The 26197-nt window shown below is 36.0% G+C and overlaps 1 protein-coding gene across 1 annotated transcript in view; it reads right to left on the bottom strand.

Moving 5' to 3' along the window:
* LOC122148969 (serine/threonine-protein kinase Nek1-like) overlaps positions 1-26197 on the bottom strand; it is a 35031-nt gene that overhangs the window by 8508 nt on the left and 326 nt on the right. Inside the window, 31 exon segments of the mRNA XM_042777675.1 lie at positions 5735-5943; positions 6162-6238; positions 7357-7465; positions 7599-7626; positions 7628-7806; positions 7908-8078; positions 8755-8895; positions 10884-11124; positions 11235-11300; positions 11388-11570; positions 11678-11772; positions 12562-12640; positions 12841-12924; positions 13541-13627; positions 14093-14195; positions 14303-14428; positions 14555-14802; positions 15945-16025; positions 16129-16176; positions 19710-19769; positions 20640-20705; positions 20905-21059; positions 21289-21361; positions 21536-21736; positions 22158-22212; positions 23082-23168; positions 23246-23313; positions 23443-23526; positions 23854-23951; positions 24927-25023; positions 25161-25300. Coding sequence (XP_042633609.1) covers positions 5735-5943; positions 6162-6238; positions 7357-7465; positions 7599-7626; positions 7628-7806; positions 7908-8078; positions 8755-8895; positions 10884-11124; positions 11235-11300; positions 11388-11570; positions 11678-11772; positions 12562-12640; positions 12841-12924; positions 13541-13627; positions 14093-14195; positions 14303-14428; positions 14555-14802; positions 15945-16025; positions 16129-16176; positions 19710-19769; positions 20640-20705; positions 20905-21059; positions 21289-21361; positions 21536-21736; positions 22158-22212; positions 23082-23168; positions 23246-23313; positions 23443-23526; positions 23854-23951; positions 24927-25023; positions 25161-25277 — 3516 coding nt within the window. The 5' untranslated portion in view covers positions 25278-25300.

Raw genomic sequence — 26197 nt, 5'->3', positions numbered from 1 at the left:
CATGTCCTTCCAAGCTTTGTTCGTAAACCAAAGCTTTGTTCGTCTTCGGAACACAATTTAAAATATTTTGGATGAAAATCGAGAGGCTTGTGACTGTCCCATAGACTGCCAAATAAATAACAGTGTCAAGGTCCAGGAAAGTATGAAAAGCATCATCAGAATACTCCATCTGCCATCAGTGATTCAATATTAACATTATTAAGCGATGAGAATATTTTTGTACACGAAGAAAACAAAAATAACGACTTTATTCAACAATTCCCTCTCCTCTGTGTCTCCAAATCAGCGTAACGCCATTTTGGCAAATCTTTTTTTGTGTAAAAAAAGAATTCTCGTTGCTTAATAACATTACGGTTGAATCACTGATGGCAGATGGAGTATTCTGACGATGCTTTTCATACTTTCCTGGACCTTGACACTGTTATTTATTTGGCAATCTATGGGACAGTCACAAGCCTCCCTGTTTTCATCCAAAATATCTTAAATTGTTTTCCGAAGACGAACAAAGGTTTTACGGATTTGGAATGACATGGGAGTAAGTGATTAATGACAAAATTTTAATCTTGGGATGGAGTATCCCTTTAAAGTACTTAAACTGAGGGAATTAACTGGGGGGGAAAATAATCCAAAGCACATAACAAATTACTAAACCTAAACTAAAATTAAAATTGAAGTTTTGAAAAAATGTAAAAAATAAAGAGCAAATATGCATAAATAATTTAGTATATAAATAATACTACACTAGTTACTAATAACACTAATAACTACAGTACACTAGTTATAAATAAACACTAGTCCTTTATAAGGTAGAACTATGCATATTTAAAAATCATCAAAAGCCTTAGTAGTTTATTGTCTGGTATTTGTGATCTTACACCCAACTGTGTGTTTTATATGGCTAATCACTGTGACACTTTCTTCTTATGTAAAATCAGTCAGCTCTTTACTCCACACATTCATGAACAACCACGACACTCCCACAATGCTCCACTCTCCAGGCTAAGGTCTCCTCCTAACTTTCTTGAACCATCCTACAACATGCCCCCTTTGACCCTGTTCCCACTAGCCTAAGACATCAAAAAAAAGAAAAAAAAAAAAGCATTGGGTAACCCTCAGGTATCTCTTCTCAGATTTCTTCTCTCATAGAACAACTTGCTAGACAGTAATCAGTCAGGTTTTAAAAGCTGATATTTACAGACATTCTGTCACTGAAATCCTGTGGCTAGTGGGAGATCGTGTGTATTCATTTGGCTGGACTTGTCTGCAGGATTCAACACTGATAACCACAAAACTTTACTGTCTCTTAAATTTTGAAAATCAGAGGAACTATAGTTTGCTGATTTTAGTCCTACCTCACAAAGAGGTATTGGAGGGGAGAGCGGTCACGTAAGCTAACTACCAGGGTACCTCAGGGTTCGGTGCTCTGCCCCCTCCACTTTACCTTTTTTTTTCTTTTTTTTTTTTTTCTCAGATTGCAATGTGATTTTTGCCCCTAGTTTGATCCTAGTTTTCACTTTATCACCACTTGACACTTTACAATTTGTCACTTTATTGCTACTTGCACTGCACATTTATTCTGTGAAGAAATTTTTAAAGACAGGTTTTTTTTTCTAATTAGCATACAGGTTCTCTTTTCCTTTTCTTTCTGTTTCATCACTTTCTTTTTTAAACTATTATTACTTATATTTTTGCTTTACTGTATTTTCTATATTTTTTTACATACTTTGTATTGCCTGTGTAAGTTATATTTGTTCCCATTATACCCTGTCATTCTCGAGAGGAGTAAGCAAAGTAAGAATTTCACCCTGGAAACAAAGCAGCTGCGCAGTGCTACTTTCTAAAACCTATTTAAATGATTTAAACAGCCATTCAGATTTTTGTATTTGCAATGGTGATCATCACAGCTCCAAATACTTAAAGAGCCGGACATATGGTATCCTAACGCCGGTTTCACAATGCAAGTGTGAGCAGCGCGTAATTTTTTCCGCCTACACTATAATCAATGAACTCATTAAACCCAACAGCAGGAGCAGCGAGCAAACATCAAGCAGTAGCATCGCGTGAGCAGTAGTGAAGCGGGGGTTTTGGCGCCGAGTCTATTTGTGCTGCACTGCTGACACTCAATTAAAGAGAAAGCACAATTCTGATGGACAAAATAAATACAATTTTGAATACAAAAAGTGTTCAAAATGCACAGAAATAGCATGCCATGGGTTTTTACACAAACTGGAGTATGTCAAGAAAGAAAATGAAGAATTAAAAATATGTGTAGAAGATTTGTCCATTTAAACTTGTTTTTAAATATTCAGTTTGATTTCTTTTTCATTCTTCTTTCTGAGGTATTGGAAATATTTTTACTAAAATATTAGTAATAGTAATATTTTTACTTAAAATAACTGCTTTCTATTTGAATATATTTTAAAATGTAATTTATCATATATATATAAACTTATTTAGCACACAAGCGATGATAAATACAATAATCATGTTACAAACGATGCTGTTCTTTCAATTAATTAAAAAAATCATCTCTTTTCAAAATTAATAATAATAATAATAATAATAAATGTTTTTCTTGAGTAAGAAATCAAAATATTAGAATGATTTCTGAAGGATCGTGTGACTGGAGTAATGATGCTAAAAATTCAGCTTTGAAAGTCAGCTTTGATTGTTCCTAATAAACTGTTTAACTGCACTCACAAGTGAATCTCAAGTTATTTTGTGGGATAATTAAATATATTCTAAATAAACTACAAACTTAAAAATATATACATTTATTTTGTCCTCACATTCTTTCTTGTAAATCTTCCCTCTCAGTCACACACCTGACTGAAAGGCTCATTATGCAGCTCATTATGCGAGCCTTTGTCTTCTCAGGTGTGAATCACACAAATATTCATGGTCAATCACGCCCACTCACATATGCCCTTTAGAAACAAAAAGTGTCTTAGAAAATTTTAATTAATCCATTGTTTTCTGTGAGTGAGTAAACAAGATGATTTTCACATCATTTTGAAGCAAAAATTCTAGGCTACAAGCTCCAGGTTTGACAGTCTTGTGAACAAATGTCCTGTATGTGTTTTATGACCTTATTTCAGTGACTTCAAAATTGTAGTTTTTTACTAACAACGCATAAACATTGTTTTCTCAAAAACACAATCATGTACATACATGCTATTTACATATTATTGTAGCCCAGTTTGTACTGACTGCAGTGTTATTAGACTTTATCCATGTATATGTTTATAAGCAACTGAAAAAAGCACAAAAGTCAGGGGATGTCAAAACTTCTCCAGGCCCCCAAAACCCCCTAGACCTCAGAGGGTTAAATTACGATTGGCTAGAAATGCCAACATTTTCACATTTTTACTAAGCCTAATGATTAGTTAAAATGCAACAAATAATTCTCACAATAAATTACAAAAATGGAGCAAGAAAGTAATCACAAGAAATTAGGTCTAACATAAAGCATATAGACAGCTTCTAGAAGAAATATTATGGACACACTATAACATGGTTCAAATTAATAGCTCATATCTGGCGTGTTTCTGTGGGTACTCGAGCCCCAGAGACCGGCGCCTATGGGTAAAAGTATAGTGTATTATTTAAAAAAAAAAAAAAAAAAAAAAAAAACATTATAATCTATATTTAAGTATGACTGAAATGACACAGGAGCTGTTTTTGTTGTTTATCATTTACACGCGAATCCCTGTGTTAACATGCAATTTCCCATGTTAATAAACTTTCAAGACTTTAAAACTTTAAAGTTTATAATGGACCAAGTTCAAAAAAACTAATTTGTAGTTGTCTTTGTAAAGAAATATGCAGCTTTGGAGCCGCTGCTGTGACGCTGTACATACGCTTCCAGTGTGAATACTCTGGTGAATCTGCAGCTGCAGTGACGCTGTAGTAACGCTAACGTGAAGCTGCCGCGAAGCTCACGCCTGCGGTGTATAATCGGCATAAGTGCCCTGAAACAGGTTTAAATGCATCTAAGGTCAGAAAACATTGTAATTTTCTCAGAATATACATTTAATATTAGAATCATTTTTCAATCATTCGTTCAAAGAAGTTCTGAGCTTATGATCTATAATCCCCTTCCTTCCATAAGCATACTCAGGTTTGATTGGTTAGCTGGCCAAGTCTGTTTTGATTGGTCTTTCCGTAAGCAATGCATGTCGGAAACTAAATGCCCATAACCATAATTAATTTTTTTTTGCTCCGGAGGGTTACTTGTAAAAAAAGACGTATAAGGTTACAAAAATGGCATTGATATTACCTTATCAATTCGAGCCCGAGTCCGAAGATGATACCGATGCAGTCGCTCAACCGGAAACTCACAAGCACGACTTGATCAGGACGTTTCTCAGTTGCAAGTTTAAACTTTGTATGTGGTACTGTGATGTGACAGCAGTTTTATTGCATTCATTTTTATTATTATAATAATAATAGGTAACAGGCAGAAGATTCAAATATATGATGACTCGTTAAGGTGGTTCAGAGTCGACTCTTTCTTTTGAGAGACAATATCTTTATTTATCATGCATATCATGCATTTTTTAACAACTTTGCAGACTGTTTACTTTGAAGGATAGCTACATTACAAACTACAAAAAAAGATTTTTCGAAAACCCATATGTACCGCTCTTTAAATATTTAGACTTAACTTTTTTACATTTTTAATCTGGACTACAACATGCCCTAGATATTGTTTGAAAATTAAAATTTGATTCTTTATTGTTCAGTCACACTTTACATTGAGGCCCCATTAGTTAAAATTAGTTAATTCATTAGTTAACAAACTGCCAATAAAAATTATTCTAAACATTCATTAAACTTAGTTAATTTAACATTTTAATAACACGTTGTTCAAATCAAAAGTTGCTACTGTGTTAATGAACTCGAGCTAACATAAACTAACAGTTGTGTTTTTTAACAAAGATTAATAACTTCTGTAGCCAATGTAGCTATTGCTCATTGTTCATGTTAGTGCATTAACTAATGAGAACTTATTGTAAAGTGTAACCTATTGGTCTTTATAATTCTTTTGCACTTTAATCTGTGTGAAATTATTTACTTTATACTTTTTGTGTATTGTTTTATTGTATTTAAATGTTCAGTTCAGTTATTAAACCAGTTATACTTTATTATGACAACACTTTTTTTGGAACAAAATTTTAATATTGTGATAATACCATATACCGTGATAAAAGCATTAGCAATTAATTGCAACATGAAAATTTTATACCATCACATGCCTAGTCTGCAGATTTTGGGCAGTGTAAATTGACAGATTTCACAGAAAATCACAATGTATGATGGGCACAGATTTGTTTTTTTTTTTGTTTGTTTTTTGTTTTTTTGCTTAAGACTGTGATTCTATCCATTCAGAGGATATTAAACATGTTTGATTTTTGAGCTGATATTACAACACAAATTGTTCACATTTGTCATGCAACGAGGTTCAGTTTGCTGTGTTCAGAAAGCCTGGTAGTGTTTGACTCTCAGATGTTTAGTGTACGAGTTTTTTTTTTTTTTTTTTTTTTAACCATTTACAAAGTTGGCAAGTGTGTGTATGATGCCTAAAAGTCATGTAGTGTGTTCCCAGCTTTAGCATTTGATTATTTGGCCAGAGGTTAGCTCCACTGATTTGCCTTCGAAAATAACATGTGAGAGAAAGAAAAGAAGTATAGACTCACACTCGGTACAATGGGGTTCCAGTGATGATGCTCACCTTTGGGTTGTTTGCGTCAAAGAGGCCAGTGGACAGGCCAATGAGAAGTGTGTCATCACGCCGGTGGGAGCGCAGTGGAGAGACAGAGCGGGAACGCGAGGTGACAGAGGAAGAGTCTTCCAATGAGGACTGAGCAGACAGGATGGCCAAAGCTACTGTACGTCTGTGAGCTGGACTACTGCTTAGCTTCACAAACAGAGACTCATCAACTGAAAAAAAGAAAAGAAGACGTAACAAAAACTTCATTTGTTATTTGTTTTTGACAGCAAAAATTCATACTGGCATTCTTTAAACTTCTGAGGATTAACATTGTTAGAAAGTAAACGAAGTGTAAAGGGGAAGCCTGGAGTACTTTGATATGGTGCATAATGAGACATGCTTGTGTGAGAGGAAGATAAGGTGTCTTAGCATTAAGATTTGAGACTACCTGCAGGTTCAGTCTGTTTCTCTTCTCTGCACGTTATCTCTGTGCAATCTGCTTGTAATACTCTGCCCTCTGCTGGCCTAATATATAAAAAAAACAATGATAAAAGGGATCTTTCTTTGCAAATATGAAAGTTATGTCAGTATGTGCACTACTTTTAGATTTATTTTTTTTAAGAAATCAATATTTCACCATCATATTAATAAAAGACTACAGTAAATACATTTACAATTTTACAAAAGATTTCTATATCAAATAAATACTGATCTTTTGAACTTTATATTTATTAAAGAACCCTGAAAAAATATATTACAGATTCTGTAAAAATGTTACACAGACAACTGTTCTCAACATAAAAAAAAATAATAAATTAAAGTTTGCTGAAAATTCAGATTTGCCATCATAAGATTAAATTACATTTAAAAAAAATTCACTGGAGTGATGGCTGCTAAAAATTCCATTTGAAAAAAATTAATGAAGAAACTTCCTTTTTAAAAAATATATTAAAATAGAAAGTAATTTTAAATTAAAATAATATTTTACAATATTACTATTTTACTCTATTTATTAAATAAGAAAAACCTTGGTGATCATAAAAGACTTATTTGAAAAACATAAAAAAAAAATTAAAAAATCTTTCAACCCCAAACTTTTGAACAGTAGTGACCGTTCCAAACCTGTGTGCTGTTACTTTTTCTTTAGAAAACAAAGGGAAAAAAGCAAATTGTTACATAGCTCTTGTCATTCAATGACTGTTGTGTGACAGTGACTAGGACTGTTAAGCACTATAAAGAGAAAAAAAAAAAAAAAAAAACCTTATTTGTGATATGTTTTTTTTTTTGCCCCTGCTAACTATAAGCTGATATTGTATCACAAGATTTGCAAAGCTATTCTTCAAACAATTCTACACGTCAGGCAGTTTTTAGGTGAACTTTCTCTTTAAATGATAATACAGAAATACGTTTAAAATTCTGTAGTTTGAATGTAAATTTGATTTTTGAAAAAAAAAAGTTTTGAAAAAAATAAAAAAAGATTAAAATGCTAATATATAGATCAGCTAACTGAAGTAAAAGAGCAAATAAAACCTTTGACAGGTCTATGACAAGTCTGAAAACAATCTGTATTCATTTTAACAGTGATACAGATATTAATGACAACATTATGCTATCAATTGTCAGATTCTGAGGAAAAAGCTTACAGAGACACTGGAGTGTCATTTATCCATGCTTGGATTACATCTGCTGGGGGGGGCTTTGAGGGTTGCTGAGAGGATTCATCCAGAACTACTGACTCCATATCATCTACCACTGGAAGGATAGAGAAAATGTTTGTTACAAACAAAAGTGCAAAAGAATTTGAATTTCTACACATTTCAATTCCAGATATTAAGGTATGTCGCTAAAAGTAATGCATTCATTATCAGTGTAATACTATTCTCACCCTCTGTCTCACTTTCTCCAGACTGAATATTTTTTTATCTCCTCTGGTGTTGGTGGGATTATTTCCAGACTTTTAACCTCTGCAGTGATCTCCTGACATGTCACTTCTTGTTTGGCAAGGCCAATGGCAAGCTGGCGTGGCTGAGGAAGAGGCACTTGTTTGGTTTCATCAGTGACATCTAAAGACTCTTCAATGAGATTAAGGCTTTCTGAAGAAAAAACAAAACAAAACACCACCACAGGATTTACAGGAAGCTATTGTCAGTAAGACTGAACTCATCACATGGAAGAAAAACACTCAAAAACTTACCAGTCAGTGTGTGGTCACTGGTGCTGGCAGGATCTAGTTTCTGGGTAAAGGACTGGAGCTCTGCCTCTTCCAACACCTTCAGAACCTCCGAGTCTGGACTCTGCCCCCAAGCCTTCCTTAGCCCCTCCCCCTGCCAAGCATCCATGCAAATGACTTCACCTGCTGTTTTTTCTGAAACAAGTAAAAAAAAAAGAATAATATGTTACTGCATATAAATAACACATTTTATTACATTTTTATTACATACAACAGAAATTACATGATTTTGCTCTCAGAGCAAAGAAGACTAGAGATCTAGCAAATAACCTAATGCCCTGTTTGTTATTAATCCGGTTGCTGTAGAGCAGCTGGAGTCCCAGTGCATGTAACACAACACACCATCCATGGTTACAAAATAAAACACACTCTAATACATAATCCATTCACTCTGGAAGTAATAGGGATGTGTATAAAGCATCGACTACTTTTATTCTTCATCTAGTCAACTAGCAAAAACAAATGTCAAAATATTCAAATGTGCAGCCTGATGTATCCACTAATTTCTCACAGTAGATCACCTAAATGTTGCCTTTATAACTGAATGCACTATGAATATGCGATAATGATGTAATGAGAGCTGATGGTGTGTGCCTTTCACTGCTGCAATATTTTGATTTTTACTTCATTCATTCATTCATTCATTCATGTTGGTACATTCACTACTCAGAGTCATGGAAATGCAAAGTGCTGCAAAAAACTTTGTCACCTGTCAGTGGCAGAACCTCTGTTCTGATTTATCAAAAACTATCAATTTGATAAAAAAAAAAAAAAAAAAAAAAATCCGGAATCTCAGGATGAGGAAGTTTACCTGTTAGCTGACTTGCTGTTGTAAAGCTGGTTTCTTCCAGAGTCTGCTGAGCCACAGACAGAAGAGGGGTACCATCAGTTTGCCACTTCTTCCTGTCTCCACCAGAGGGAGCATTCATCTCTGGAGATGCCAAATGAGACACTGAGATACAGAGAGAGAAAAGAGAATGTGTGCTCATATAACACGAATATCTAAAATATATTAATTTTTTCCTTTATTACTGACCTACAACACAAGAAAAAAAGTTTGTATGTTCTGATCTGACAGGTCTTTAGTAATTACACAGAACAGAATTAATAAAAAAAAAATATATGTCGTAAATACAGTATCAAATTTAGGTTCATAAAATGTCTTCAATATGTTAAATGGTATAATAAAGACTTAATTATCATTGTAAGAGGTCTTAAATGTTGGGATTGAAAAACAGGAATTGTGATACGGCCTAATGCAATAATTAAAATTCAAAATGCTAAAGTTTAATTAAATAAATGTGAAATGTCTCCGCACATTTCAAAGTAAATTTTCAAAGTAAATTTCAACGTAAATCCTGGTCAACTTATAATATATATGTATTGACATTTGTACATAAACCAATTTCAAAACATTTGTATATTGAATCAAGCATTTTAAACTTGCAGTTATACTGTTTTGTTGATAAGCAAGTCAGCAGCCAGTTTAAGTAAAATATGAATGTGTGCCAGGAATCGGAGACACATAATTTACTTTTAGATGCACCGATTTAAAAAAAAATTCTGGGCCGAAAACTGAAACTGAAATTTCTAGATGCACTTGGCAGAAACCCAAAACCGTTTTGTATTAATTATTATTTTATTAAATAATATAAAGTCATTTTGTAAGATTTTTCAATTTAACTCAATTTTAATGATACTGAATTAAAAAAACACTTTTAATGTAACACAATAAAATTGGACATAAAATATTTTAATATATATCAATAATTAATTTTTGTTCCGTTCTATGCAAGAGAATCAGATATAACTTTTTTTTTGACTAATTATCCAAATAATGCATAGTCCTACGAAGCTATTATTATCAGAGCATGTGAGCAGAGCATAGCAGTGAGCAGATCAGTGAACGAGAAGGTAGCGTCATTTTACCAGCGTTGCAGTGTTATAGCACAGTAGCACTATTGCAAACAGGAAGTTCCTGTAAGGAACAAGTACACTACATAGAGATTTCCTGTGGGCGTGTTATTTGAGTGTACTTTGCTTTTCCAGTGAGCATGAGCGGTATATGAGTGGAACGCACATTCATAGAGTGTAATATTGATCGGAGTGTCTCACTGCGCAGTGACGGCTAGAGGGAGAGTGAAGCCTGCCCGCTGAACACTGTCAGGTGCTGCAGCATATATTCTCAGCTCATATTTTTGGCTGTTGTTTCCTTCTCTTTCAGCCAAAAAACAAAATTTCGGTACATCCCTACTTTTGTATTGTATGGAATTGTTCTGTATGGAGTATGGACTTGACATTAAATTTAAAAAAAAACACATTTTAATTCAAAACTTTATTTATTTTATGCAGAGCAACATAACTTCATGCTTAGTTAATAAAAAAAAAAAAAAAAAAAAAAAAAAAATCACATATTTTACCTTTATTCTACACCGCTGTTTCTGTTCTCCTAAAAACAGTCTGTTGACTTCCTGGTTCTATGAAGCCCCTCCCTCAGAAATATGCAATCGGACTCTGATTAATTAGCTGGCCCAGTGTGTTTGTGATTCGCTAACCGCCTTGTGCATATTGTTGGGAAACGTCACACCCCCTTGCCATTACGGGTAGATGCATGTTCCCGGGGGCAGGGTTTATGTAAACATAGGGGTTTGTGATGTCACAAAACCGGGAAGAAGCTCGTTGTAGTCCCTACCAGCATTTTTTTGTAGTCCTTAAACAGTGTTTTCTTTAAAATAAAATTTATCCCTTTGCACTGAACTTTGAGCGTCTTAACTTTGCAAACATTGCTTATGCTCCAACAGCAACATTACACACTAACTAAAGTTAAAAAAGAGAAATCATAATCAACCAACCCTTTAGATACCATATAAACACATTTAAGTAGTCACACAGGATTTGACAGTACTAGTAATAAGAACATACTGACTGTTGTGTTTATACCTGTCAAAGTTGCACTGGTCTCCTCCAGAGTTTGTTCAGCTACAGACAATATGGGTGGAGCTACAGCTTCCCATTTCCTCCTATCACCAGCTGTAGGTGGCCTTTCCTCAGTGATGGAAGGTTGGATCTGTTGAGGAGTTGGGCATGATGCACTGCTGCAAGGTGTGGGATCTTTCACAGCATCTTCCTCAGTGGATTGCACCTTTTGATTAAGCTGGCGAAGAATCTCCTTCTTGTCACTCTAAAAAAAAAAATACATAGATCTCATTATAGTCAAAGTGTTCATTGATAATTATTCGGTCAGCTGCTCATATTAATAGTATTTCTCACATCCAAATATGCATTTCCCACCTGTACACCAGATGTTTCTGCCTTAAGGGAGACCTCTTTCATAGGAGAACTCTGCCCTAATGAAATCTACCAAAAAAGAAAACAGGTAAACATGAGATGGCTGTTTGAGCAAATAAAGCAAAGGTGATTTAATCAGCGTGATAGGTGACTAACCGCGCCCACATCCTTCAGAGCAGCAGTCATGGAGATGGCTGGAGTGGTGGGTCTAAAGGAGGGTGTGGCTTTGGAAGCATCTTCCTGAGAGGTGGAGTCAGATGGCTGAGTGGCAGGTGCTGCAGGAGGTGGAGCTCCACCCACAGCTCCAACAGCAACCTTCACTCCTCGTGCAACAAGCTGCTTTGTTCCAAAAGATAAGACAAAGCAAAAGGCACAATAAAAAACATAAGCGATGGACGAGGGGAGATGAGGAAAGACAAGAAGATTGGCAAACAAAGATGACATACATGATCCTCCCATGCTTTCTTCTCTCTCTCATAGGCTTCTCTTCTCTTCTTTTCCAGCTGTTCTTTAAGTATAGCAGCACGAGCCTTTGACTGGGCTTACACAAAAGCACACATTCTTGATAACGGTTTTACTCAAATAACAGTTTGGTTGCTTTTGCATTCTGATACTAAGACATTTACACTTTAAACGTTTTCAATAAGACCTTCTAAGAATCATCTATGGGTGCTTTCATATTTGGTTCGATTGCCTGGTCCAAAACCAGTGTTTGATTGCTTCTCCCCTTCCCCACTGGTTCGTGTTCATACTGTGTTTTTTTGGTTCTGAATCACGGTACGTTTGCGTCATCTGAGTGGCAGGTGTTTACCACTGTTACCAGGTGATGTCTACATAGAAGATGGCAAAATTGATGGATGCCTGCTTGCTTCATTTTTGTACTTAGGATTTTAAATTTCTGATTAATTTCCGAAGCGTCCAAACAGAGCGGCACAGGTTTCGTCTATTTGTCACGACAGCACAACTGATTTCAACACTGATTATAAGATTATATATTTCTTGAACACCAAATCAGCATATCAGAATGATTTCTGAAGGATCATGTCACACTGAAGGCTGGAGTAATGGCTGCTGAAAATTCAGGTTTGCATCACAGGAATTTTAAAACATTCTAAAATAGAAAACAGTTATTTAAAATTTTAGTAATATTTATCCCAATATTACTGTTTTTACTGCATAAAAAACAAACAAAATACCTTTTGTTAAAAAAAATATACTACATTCAAAAACATAAAAAAAAGGAAAAGAATGGTATATATATAATTCAAGTATTCGATTAAAATTTTTACACTGATCATTTAATTTGAAAAATATATATTAAAATGCAAAACCTTCAAGGCCTCGATCTTCTTCCTTCTGAGTACTGCCTCTTCACATGGCTCCTGACTGTCTGAGCAGTCACTGTCATACTGCGATAGATGGTCCAAATATAATAAAAATTAACAAATTAATTAAAAAACTATTTCATAATGTGTAAAAGCACTGAAACTGATAGAAATAAATATTATTAAACATTTATATAAATATAATGATACAGCTGACAAGATTGTCAACAATAAATCTACAGTTGAAAGAAATGTCAAAGAGGTGTATATGTGGGTGCATATACCTTCTCTCCTCTGAGGCGAGCTTTGATCTGCTGGCGTTCATTAAAGTTCTGTAGTCTGATCTGTCGTAATCTCGTCAAGTACTCCTGAGAAACACACAGATCACATACCATCTCTCTTTGTGCTCTTCCCATTGTCTCCTTCCAACAAACATAAGAATAGGGGCAAAACACATTGAACATGAACTGATGGAATATAATTGGTGAAATATACTGGAAAAGAAAAACAGCATTAAACATTTACGCTGTATTGTGGGAACAGCAAACTCAAGAAAACCAAGTGGTGAACATTTACAGCAGAAACAAAGCCATTCATTAATGAGCATAAAAAGCAGCAGTCAGTCTTCAGCTAGAATCCTGCAGTTACACTGGATACTCTTCAAAAATGGAATAAAATGATGAAGGATCCAAAACAAGGGTTGTTGAAGCAGAGTAACATCCTCAAATGAAAAAAAAGACAAAACACACATTGGGGAATTTTGCCAGAATGCAATGAAATGATGAACCAGAGCATTTCCAGTGTAGGTCGCGGCCACATACACAAACATACACTGTGCAGGTACTGGACATCAGATGGCACAGGTGAGCAGATGCAGCAACATCACGTGGACATTTACAACTTAAATTAAGGAACCAAACAATGAAGGGTTTAAGTGACGTGATGGAGTGAGGAGTGTTGTTTGGTCCCAGACAGGACTCCTACCTCCTCCTCTTTGTTGACTTGGGGTCTCCTGCATCGGGAGGAGTTTGTCCAGCTTGCAAAGATGGCGGCCAGGTTTTGCCGGGCCCCCTATTCGCCCATTGGTTAATTCGATATTATAAAAGCCATATAATTAAATGTAACATCAATTCCATCACTGACTTCAACACCTTATACAGACTTATTTCTGTCCGTCAGTTAATTGAATGAAGACAGATCTGAATGCAAGCTTGAGGTTGATTGTAATAAAGGGGCAGTGTTTATGCGGACTAAATAATTGGAGAAGTCTGCATATATCACCAGAGGGAAGTCTATCATTTTACCAGAAAATAAAGTTATGACATTTTAATTAACATATGCATGGATTAATAGTTCACAATAAGATCAATAACATGGATTTACAAAATAGATAGGGTATTTTTTCATATCACGTTGACCTTAAAACCTAGAGTGAAAATGATTTTCCATGGAAATTGACTTTATGCCCGAAACATTGTTGTAATGAAACCAGAACACTCATTTAACCAAAAGAGGTCAAGGTAAAAAAACTCGCACCAGCTGTCCTTCCGCACGGACTTTATTCAGCATGGCTTCTCTTTTCCGCTGTAGAAACTCTTCCACCTGTTTAGTCCTCTCTGCCACCAGCTGACCTCGAAACCTAGAGACAGAGAGATAGAAGAGGTTATCTTAGCTCTGCTTGACAGACGGAAGGCTTAAGACTGAATATCTGACATATATAACTGATAAAACACATAGCCACCTGACCTATTGGCATAGTCGTTTTTTGAAATCTGCTCGTTTTGGAGACTTGCTTTACGTGGTTCTTTCCTGACAACATCCTTAATAGGGATGCAGGCATGACCATTCAGCGTCCCAGAGTCAGCAGAGGTGCTTTAATGATAATAACATTATCAACATCGCTGCACATTACATAAAAAAAAAAAGACAGGAATACAAAAAAACACTTGTCAAAACAGTCTTGAATGGCAGAGTTTCATTCTCATCCATCTCATTCACCTGCCATTGTTCCCTGAAGACTTGGCTGCTTCTCCAGCACCAACTTTAGGTGTAGGTTTGGCTGGTTTTTCAGCTGCTGGGTGGACGTGGTCATATGGAGCTCTGCTTGGAGCTAAAGCAGGAACAGGAGCAGCAATAGGGGTGGGGCCAGGGAGATAAGGTGTGGCGTGGGTGGGGCCAGGCACAGGGGAGGGGCCTATTGCAGGGGAATGTGGTGCTCCAATGCCGCCGCCACCACTCCCATAAAACTATGCAAAAAAGAAGCACAGAAAGAGAAACCTTAAAGGGTTAGTTCAAATTTAAATTATGTCATTAATGACTCACCCTCATGTCGTTCCAAACCCGTAAGACCTCCGTTCATCTTCGGAACAGTTTAAGATATTTTAGATTTAGTCCGAGAGCTTTCTGACCCTCCATTGAAAATGTATGTACGGTATACTGTCCACGTCCAGAAAGGTAATAAAAACATCATCAAAGTAGTCCATGAGTAGTGACATCAGAGGGTCCGTTAGAATTTATTGAAGCATCGAAAATACATTTTGGTCCAAAAATAACAAAAATTCCGACTTTATTCAGCATTGACTTCTCTCCCGGGTCTGTTATGAGCGCGTTCACAACACTGCAGTGACGTGTTATCTTTGTTATTGGGCACACCAGAAAACACGTCAGCAGCGTCGTACGTCAGCGGTGTCACTGCATTATTGTGAACGCACTCACATCAGACCCGGGAAGAGAAGACAATGCTGAATAAAGTCGGAATTTTTGTTATTTTTGGACCAAAATGTATTTTCGATGCTTCAATAAATTCTAACGGACCCTCTGATGTCACTACTCATGGACTACTTTGATGATGTTTTTATTACCTTTCTGGACGTGGACAGTATACCGTACATACATTTTCAATGGAGGGTCAGAAAGCTCTCAGACCAAATCTAAAATATCTTAAACTGTGTTCCAAAGATGAACGGAGGTCTAACGGGTTTGGAACGACATGAGGGTGAGTCATTAATGACAATTTGAATTTTTGGGTGAACTAACCCTTTAAGAGTGACAACAATATTAGCAGCCTTTAGGGGAAGTCGTGGCAGGATATTGTGGGTGGGGGGAGTGCATGTACAGTTCTCTCTCCACCTTCAATACCATGACTTAGGTGCCCTTGAGCAAGGCATCGAACCCCCAACTGCTCCCCGGGCGCCTCAGCATAAAATGGCTCCCCACTGCTCCGGGTGTGTGTTCACAGTGTGTGTGTGTGTGTGTTCACTGCTCTGTGTGTGTGCACTTCGGATTGGTTAAATGCAGAGCACTAATTCTGAGTATGGGTCACCATACTTGGCTGAATGCCACGTCACTTTATCAACTTATCTGTAGAAGACAAGAAAGACCATTGTACCTTTCGCTCAGGACTGCTGCCTCCACTGGAACTGAGCACATGTCTCCAGCCCTGCTCCCGAGCCCGGTTGATTCGGTTCAGCTGAAATGAAAAAGGTCCAAGTTAAACTTTTAACACAAACAAATTAAACCATCGTTAATTTATTGTTAAATAACCATTTGCAGATGTGCACTGATTATTTCACCTTTTCCCTCTCAAATCTCTTCATCTGAGCAGCCTTCAGTAACAACATCTACAGAGAGAAACACAATTACTGAGGGTCACTGACTCAATCAAGAGGCTTTTAATGTCTTTCTACCCAAGAGGCATATTACAAATAGCATCCATCCATCCATCTAATGAAACCAGAACAGCATCTGCTGAACTTGATGTGAACTCATGACACAACAATTTAGTACCCATGTACACACACACATATGGTTTCGGATATGGATTTTGATATTGCTATTTACCGGTTTCAATGTAGGCATGTGATCGTATCAAATTTTCATGTTGCAATTAATTGCTAATGCTTTTATCATGGTATATGGTATTATCACGATACTGAAATTTTATTGCAAAAAAGTGTTGTCAAAGTATAACAGGTTTTATAACTTTTTTCTTATAACAAAAAGAAACTGAACACTTAAATACAATAAAGCAATACACAAAAAAGTAAATAATTCACACAGATTAAAGTGCAAAAGTATTATAAAGACCAATAGGTAACACCCTACAATAAGTTCTCATTAATTAACATTAGTTAATGCACTAACATTAACAATGAGCAATAGTTACATTTGCTACAGAAGTTATTAATCTCACTCTAGGCCTCCAGCCTCCGCTCACTCAAGGCCGCGGTGTGTGATGCTGTTTCGTTGAGAAAGCAAAACGACTTTGTTTTTGCCTTCCAAAAGAAAACACAACTAGAAATCATGTTTATATCACGTTTATAATGGGTTTTATGTTTATGTCTCGTCGCTCCGGCCGGACAGGGCATCACAATATGTTAAGATGCATAACATTTCCGTCACACGCTTGAGGTATTCGGCCAATCACAATGCATTGGATAGCTGCCAATCAGAGCACACCTCGCTTTTCAGACCGATGAGCCTTGTAAAATTTGACGCGTTTCAGAAGGCAGGGCATAGAGGAGAAACAATACTGTACAGTATGTGTAAAATAATGTGTTTTTTTGAACCTTAAACCGCATTAACACATTTCATTACACCAAATACACAAAATAATGTTCTTTTTAGCAGCATCATATGACCCCTTTAAGTCTATGTATTTAAGTATTTAGCGCTGTGATGAGCACCAGAGCGAACACACAAATCTGAATGGCTGTTTAAATCATTTAAAAACATTTTAAAAAGTAGCACTGCACAGCTGCTTTGTTTCCGGGGTAACGGCTGCATTTCTGCCTTTCAGCGCCACCTGCTGTCAGAGAGTGAATGTGCGCTTTCATTCAACGCCTCATGCACTTCTCATCCATGCTTGTTTACATGAGAGTGCGCAGTTGATTGGAAAAATATTCTTAAAATGCATTAAAAAATCCGAATAAATTATAGGCTAATAAAAAATTATTCACTGTATTTTGAAGTCCCCATGATAACAATATTGTGCATGTTCATTATAGTGATATATCGCATTACCGAATGTCTATTTCAATGTTATATAATTAGCTTGTTTTTATGTTAATACCATATGTGCTTTGATATAAAAATGCTTGCACTTACAATACTTGCTTTGTTAGGTTGAATAAGCAACCATTGTGAAAGTTAGAAGGTGAAGAAAGCATGTTGCAACATCAAGCGGAGATGAGACAGACGAAGACTACGATGAAGAAGAGGAAGAGTGCTAGACCCAGACAGCAACGTAAGCGACATAAGACATTCGTCATGAGTAACAGACATTGATATGTAATAGGAATTACCACAAAAGTAGTATAAGGTCTGAGGAGTAAGATTTTCTTGTTATGATTGCCTCCCTTGAGACTTTACTTATAACTACAAACTAAGCCTCAAACAAAAACAACAAGAGTCTTCTACGTCATTCCGAAAGGACTGCAACCTGTGGGAGGGTGAGTACTTTATGGTTTAGTCTAGATTTGACTCTCCTTATACCCTACCTGAATAATCATAGGGTTAAAGGTGTAAGATACAAGGACACACCAAGTAACAATATTTTATTATATCTCCCAATATGTGGTATAACAATATTTTATTATATCTCCCAATATGTGGTATATATAACTGTTTAATTTATTTCTTTAATGTTTCTCTTGTGGCCCGAACATAGTGAAAACAATGAGAAGAAACATTATTCATGTTGAAGAGGTTGTTTTTGAAAGTCGGTGCATAAAAAAAAGCTGCTCTTTTGTTTCATTGATAAAGTGTTACTGAAGTGTAACAATTTTATTTAGGCTATAGGTCTATAATTCATTGTAGGCTATAATAAACCTGTTTTAAAATACATTTTTAAAACATTTTCTTTGAGGAGTAGCCTAAGCTAATAGCCTAATTTTTTATTTTCCTCACAGGCTGTGAGTCAGAGCGTGTCAGTTATGCGATAATGCGCTATAAAATTGTTGCAAAGCAAATTAATTGTAATGTTAATTTAATAATAAAAGTAACCTAATAATAATAGCCAGAAAATAACAAGTCTACATTAATTGGAAATGCCAAATACTCTTAATAATGACAATATTTAATGATTTTGATAATATCTCTGGCTATAGTCCTTACATGATTGTGCTCTTTCAACACACTCCATCATCTTATCGCCTTATATTTTTTTTACAGGTAAGTAATGTTGTCCAGTAACTTGTTTCCATTATTTAAGCATTATTTTATTTATTTGTAAGGCTGCTTTATGTTTGATTCATGTTGAAGTGTTTAATGCCTTTTAATGGTGAGATTTTTTTTTGGTAATCAGGATCTCAAAAATTATGTAAAAATGTGGATTTAGATTTATCGGCCAACATATTGGTTATGGGCTTTGATATTTAAAGAATTATCGGTATCGGCCAAAATTTTCATATCAGTGCATCCCTAAAAATAACAATTTACTAGTGGTTTTGACAAATTGTTTATTGCTTAAGTCTTTAAAAAATATATTAATTTGAGCAAAATTAAAATACATAAATGTTAATAAAATGTCTGTAACACAGAAATAATTATGTGTGATTGAAAAAACTTTTTGTGTTGCTCTTTCTGTATCAGCAGCAGCCTGAATGCATGGGCAGCGACAAAACGTGCTTCTCACGCTCCACTGACACTCGCAATGTGAAACAGTTGTAAATAAACAAAGCTAAATCGTTGTCTTTCAGGAATAAGATTGCCTGTGTGTTTGAATTGAGATCGCGATCTTTAAACAATTAATTGTGCAGCTCTAATGTAAACTGCAAATTGTTTTGCAAGGATATCGTCACGTTCTTGCGAGACCAGCCGGATCTCGCGGAACACATCGGATCTTGCAAGATCTCATACCACGAGATCTCGTCACATCCCTAATATATATATAAAATTATGGTAATTATGTTATACTTATATGCTGGTTTGATGCTCAAGAAACATTTCTTACTGATATTAATATTGAAAACAGTTCGGTTTAGGCTGTTTAATATTTTTTGTGAAAACCTCAAGACATATTTTTTTCAGGATTCTTTGATGAACAGAAAGTACAAAAGAACACTTATTTGAAATAAAAATATCTGTAAAAGATGATTCTGGATAGTTAAAAAAAAAAAAAAAAACATGTGACATGATGTCAACAATAGCTCACCTGTTCTCTTTGCTTCCTTTCCCTCTCCATCATCTCCATCCGTTTCTTCCTCAGTCCTTCCTGAAATAGAAACATGACAAACACCACAAACCACAAATATTTCCCATTACTTGTTTGCAATAGTCATGACATAGAAAAATTTGTTTGTGCAACTCCATGCAGCAAAGAGAGGCAAGAGCAGTTAAATGTCCACATATAATCTTTAAAGAATATTTGTTTCCAAAATAGATCAGTTGTTGAACAATAGCATAATGGTTCAGCACCTTGTGGCTCAGAAGGTAGAGCAGGTCTATACACATTTACAGTATGAACATTGGACTGGTGAAAGGGTTAATTAAAAAAAAGGGGTGGAAAAGGAAACAAATGTAGATGCCCACCATATAAATGACAGCAGTTGGAGAGAAGCAGGAGGACACCAACAAAAAGGAGGGGAAAGATAAAAAAAAAATTAACTGAAGAGAAAAACAAGTTGTGTGTGTGTGTTTAGAATATTAGTTTGTGATACTACAGCAGTAGGTGATAACTAAGCATAAATCTAATCTCTCTTATTATATTTAAATAGTCAGAAACAGTCATTTTGCTTACAATTTTATCCAAAGCAACTATAAGTTCACTTATCACAGTGATAGTGCTGCTAGACCAACCTGTGGATAAGTGTCTTGCTCAAAGTCACAATAATGATATATGACGTATCATTCTTTGCAAGAAGATTACAATAATGCCTATAGCAGCCCAGATCTTTAAACACCTAGAATAGACCAATAAATGGGACTTATTAATGAAATAAAGTGTAAGCCAATTTGAGACTATGGAAAAAAGATACTGGTGGAGGACAGAGGATGTTTGTACAGGGGTAGGTGGGTTAATAAGGAGGTTTGGGGCTGGGTGTTAGTAGAAGAGTCTGTAGATAGAGGGCACTCTCTGAAGTACCTCATGCTTCCTCCTCTCCTCCTCCACTCGACTCACTCTCCTCTGAGCTGCTGCAGGAGGGGGAGCCTGGACAACACATGACACCGAGGGGCGAGGATCAGAGGTCTCTCGCTCTCATTTATAGCACACAGCGGGACAACATCAACAAATGTCTGAATGTTACACAAATGCCCCTCCATACATACTGAGTGATAATGTATGGGCAAAACAAAGGAGTGGATTAGCCAATGACATACATGGTGTCCTTATTTCCCATGGTTCTCACCTGCTTGAGTTTGACTGGTTTCTTTGCCGCATCCGGGACCTTTCTGATGGCATCAGATGGTCTTCGGACTGTTAAAGGCACTCCATATTTAGCTGCTGGCTTTGTGATTTTCTGAGCTGGGGAGATGGGGATGGGGCCTGGGGCAGGGCGTTTGGCTGGGGAGTGAAGAGGAACAGAACAATGATATTCAGAGATCAAGAGAACAAGTCAACAATATACTCCAGGCACATCTTAATAAGTGACTACCGCTCATCTGACAGTGGAAACCAAGACTTGGAAATAATCCCCTCCCCCTATTACATTCAGGGTAATAGAATAATCCGGATATAGCAACAATAAACAGAAGGTAACATATTTATTAGTTATTAATGAATGTTTTCCTACCTGGTGCTCCCTGGGCCACACCCATTTTAGGCTGATTAAGGTGAAGTGAGTGGCTGAATTCCTGAGCAAAAATCTGCAACATATAAGGGGGACATACTAAACAAACAAATTCTGCAACACATGCTGAAGTGGGTCTGGAATTAGACCTAAGCGTTATATAACATCTGAGTTATATCTGAGTCACAACGCACAGACTGACTATTATGATTCATCACACTGCCCATACAAGTCTGTTATCATGTGTCACCTGAGGGCTGAGAAACTTGTGAATCCTGCGAGCAAGAAAAGGCTTGTCCAAAATGACTGAGACGGAGGGTCTCTCCCGGGGGTTGCGCTTGAACAGCTGGGCCAAGAGAGAGCGCAGGTCTTGGGAGTAATGCACGGAAACAGGCGGGTATGAACCACGGATGATTTTCAACACCAGGTTCTTCATGTTTCCAGCCTCAAACTGAGAAAAGACATCATATAAATGCTCCTAATTGAAAATAAAATTATAATACCATATTCACTCAAATCATAAATCATGTAAGCCTTCAATAATATCAAAGAATACAGGAAAAGTCTTTCAAATGAAATCTCTTCAGTTGGAATGTGTCTCTCCACACAGCTAATCATCTCAATTTTTAAAACTGCTGCAGTTTCACTTGCCTCTCCACTGTAAAATATAAGTCTCTACAGAGCATTCATGGTGTAAATAATGAAAGAAGGGAAGTGACAGAGGAAGAGGGAGAGAAAATAAAACCTACATGCAGAGACAGGTTAAAAAGATATGAAAGATCTGGTTCTGTTTTATCATTCACATCAAAAGATAAGCACAAAACCACTCACAAATAAAAAAAAAGCTACTATTGAGAACATGAGGTACTTACTGCATGCTTAAGCGTGCACATTTCATACAGGACACATCCCAGGGCCCAGATATCACTAGGGTCAGACCAGACAGAACAACGCAGAAAGAAGGAGAGAAGACAAAAAACAAAGCAAACAGAAAGGGAGAAAGTGGGACAAATGGGTAAATTTTGGGGTAGCGCATTTGGATTACTCACATGTGCACATGAAAACATATACACACAAACAAACAGCATATAAATCTAAAGTAATTTGAATATCAAACAATATAGCTTTGTACAAAATCTGACTTTTTGGCAATCCAAACCAATGCATATCCATATGTGGTTTAAAATCCAATTAATGCATCACAGACTGAATTATTATAAAAAAAATAATCATGGTTTTACCAAACATATTAAGCCGCAAAACTGTTTATAATACTGATAATAATATGTTTCCTGAGCATCAAATCGTTATATTAAAATGATTTCTGAAGGATCATGTGGTGCTGAAGACTGTAGCAATGGCTTCTGAAAATTCAGCTATGCTACTACAGGAATAAATTACATTTCAAAATACATACAAATAAAAAGCAGTTTTTTTAATTGTAAAAATATTTCATAGTATTATTATTTTTATTGGATTTGATCAGATAATTGCAGCCTTGTTGAGCTTAAGATAATTCTTTGAAAAAATAATTAAAAATCTTACCGACCCTAATCCTTTGAATAGAAATGTAACACAGCTGGTGTTCATCAATAGTGGCTAAAATATTCAAACTGATCAAGTTACAAACAGTCCAGGAACAAATGACTTGGGATCAATACGTAGCTGCTGGGATCAGAGGAACTCATATAAACTTACATCATTGATTCAGCAAACTGTACAAGTGTTAATGAGTGCTCTGTAGCTACTGTACTGCCCATATATACCCCTCTGGCTCAGAACAGGAAGTACTTTACCTCTTGTTGTTGTATGGTTTATTTTCACATATCTCTGGTGACAGGTAGTAAGGTGTGCCAATACATGTCCTCGCCAACTCCACGGTGCTGCATACAGAACCACATTACATATGAAGGTCATTTATACCACATTCCTTCACCAAAATCAAATGGAAATATCTTGCCTGTTCAAGACTCTAGCGATTCCAAAGTCACCCAGCTGTATGGTACCATCTTTGGTCAGAAAAATATTTGATAGAAAACAAAAGCAGAAATCATGTACGAGGCATACTGTATGTAAACCAAGTCTAAGGATATTGTACATTGTGCTGTACTGCCATTGAAATGTTGGTTCAAGTGTGTGAGAGAGATATAGTGGTACCTGTGATTTGATGTCCCTGTGTAGGATTTTGCGGTCATGTACGTGTTTCAGAGCCAGGCAGATCTGCACAAACCAGTCAAGAATTTCCAGAAAACAACAGACAGGGATCAGGATTTCAGATGATAACAATGCAAGATTATTCTTGAGTTTAAAATTGGTATTTTGCTAACATTCAACAACAAAGATTATTTTATTATAATAAAAGAAATTAAAAGTTCACTTCATCATTTTGTTTATTATTTAATGGTATGTTATAGAATAAAACAGGTTAGCGGCTGGTAAGACTGGATTCTTCATCCCATATGAGTGAATTGCACTTGACTTTAAATTGATTTTTCATAGGTACTATTCACTTTTGTAGGAGTGAGAAAAATTAGTGGCCTTTTAGGTGCAGAGCATTGTTCCTCTTACTTGTTCCTCAGTGAATAGAGTCCCTCTCTGATTATTGATCTTCTTAAACAGGTCTCCTCCCTCACAGTAGGCCATTACTATGTACAAACAACCACTCTCTGAAGAAAAAGAGAGAAACATTACTGTACTTCAATGACAAAGTAACAGCAATGTTTAAACAGTGAGATTTTTTTTCTAAATCAAAAAAATATGCATTAAATTGATCAAAAGTGACAGTAAACATATTTATTATGTTACAGAAGATTTAGATAAAAAAGCTGTTCTTTTGAACTTTCTATTCAACACAGTAACTTGAGAAAAGTATCACATTTTCCACAAAAATATTTTTAATGCTAATAATAACAAGAAATGTTTTGTAGTAAATCAGCATATTAGAATGATTTCTAAAGGGTCATGACAATGACCGGAGTAATGGCTTTTACAATATATTCAAATTAATTTTTAAATATACAATATATTAAAAAACTGTTATTTAAAATTGTTGCTCAATATTACTGTTTTTATTATATTTTGTTGAAATAAATGTAGCGCATAAGAAACATCTTTCAAATACATTAATCTTACAAACTTTGGGATAGTATTGTATCTTTACAGTATGTGATAAATCAGATTGAGACTCTTAGGTTTCACTGTAAACTTAAAAAGGAATTAAGCAGACATAATGCCCTCTACTGCTAATATCATTAACATCCATACACCACCCCAGTTTTATGTCATTAATTAGCCTAGCATCCGGATGTCAGAGATACTGCTGCTGCATGACTTCATGTAGAGAAACTATCATTAGCTCAACGACATCCTCTCTATAATTTAATCCTCCAGATCATGCAGACTGCACGATCGATCAACCAGACACAAGCCTTTAGAACAGAAATGCAGTGGGTCTGGTCTGTGCCGGAACTAATGTTCTCAGATTAATCAAGATCGGTCAACTAAAGACCAAAGACCTCGTTGATACCCGTTTGTCATGACTGTCAACTTAACGGCAGAGCTGGGCAACGAAGCATCACATTACAACATCACTTAATACACATTTCTGAATATGGATGTCTCAGTGTATGAGGGGGCTTTGCCTTCAAAGGACTCCTTGTACTGGACGATGTTTGGATGGCTCATGTTAGCCAGAACTGCCACCTCTTTGCGTGATTCTTGCCTTTCTTTGTTCGACATCTGATGAGGAAAAGAATACTGCATGTATATATATAAGAAGATACACATCAAATATAATACATCTTACCACTTTTAAACAATTAGGTTTTTAATAACTGAAATACTTATTCCAAAGATCAACTCAACGATCAACTCACCCTGGAGATGCCAATCTCCTTGATAACATATTGTCGGCTGTCTGTCCTTGACTTGACCAGGATGGCTTTCCCAAAGGATCCCTCCCCAATTTTCTTCAACCTCTCATATTTATCCATGTCTGTGTAAATGACTTCTCATGCTGAGACAGAGAGAGCAGAACACATAAAATTAGGATCAGTAAAACAATACTAGATTTTTATTATTAGCAGTCAATTCAGAAGAGAGAGAGAGATACATAGATATAGATACAAATATATATATATATTTTCATAGGTGAACCAAATATTTTGTCTGATAGCACTCAAACATACTGATGAGTGAAAGGTTCATATTTTTTCCACACAGAATCCATATTAGTCATCCATTCACGATGCCAGCAGGAATTATTAAACCGACTCGATCGGAGCAGCTCCTGATGAGTGAAAGGTTCATATTTTTTCCACACAGAATCCAGCTGCATGCTGGGAATCCCTACAACTGCCACCTGGCCTGGATGAGGCAAATGCAGACTGCCTTTTTAGACAAACTAGTGGGACACTAAAATGAATAACAAATAAAGCCTAAAAGCAATACAGGCTTGGACGAATGCAAAAACTGAGCAAAACTAAAATCAAAAGCCAGTGTAGGAAAGGTTATGAATTAAGTATGAAATGTCAGGAGGAATTACCACCACTCTTTAAAGGAGGTAAGAGGGGTACAGAAGGAGAGATGTTAAAAGAAAGAATCAGATGGACAGAGAAGGACCTTAAGATAGCAATAAATTAGATTAACAAACTGATGAAAGCTCTGTCGTCCAATTATATTGAATCACAAAGCAGACAAAACATAGAAACTTATAAGACCTTCATTTAAATAACAGCCCAGGACAAAAACAGTGGCACTGCTAGAGATATTGAGAGATGTGGATTGACTTACAGTTTAATATCTACAACATTATTTTTTTACAAACAAGATTTGTTATGATGCTTTGTGTAACACGGATAAAGGCATCATCACATGAACACTGCGTTGCAAAGTTTGAAAAGCATCATGTCTC

The sequence above is a fragment of the Cyprinus carpio genome, chromosome A20, assembly GCF_018340385.1.
Source record: "Cyprinus carpio isolate SPL01 chromosome A20, ASM1834038v1, whole genome shotgun sequence".
Lineage (NCBI taxonomy): Eukaryota > Metazoa > Chordata > Actinopteri > Cypriniformes > Cyprinidae > Cyprinus > Cyprinus carpio.
The sequence above is the reverse complement of the archived record's forward strand: the minus strand, read 5'-3'. Positions and strand labels throughout refer to the sequence as shown.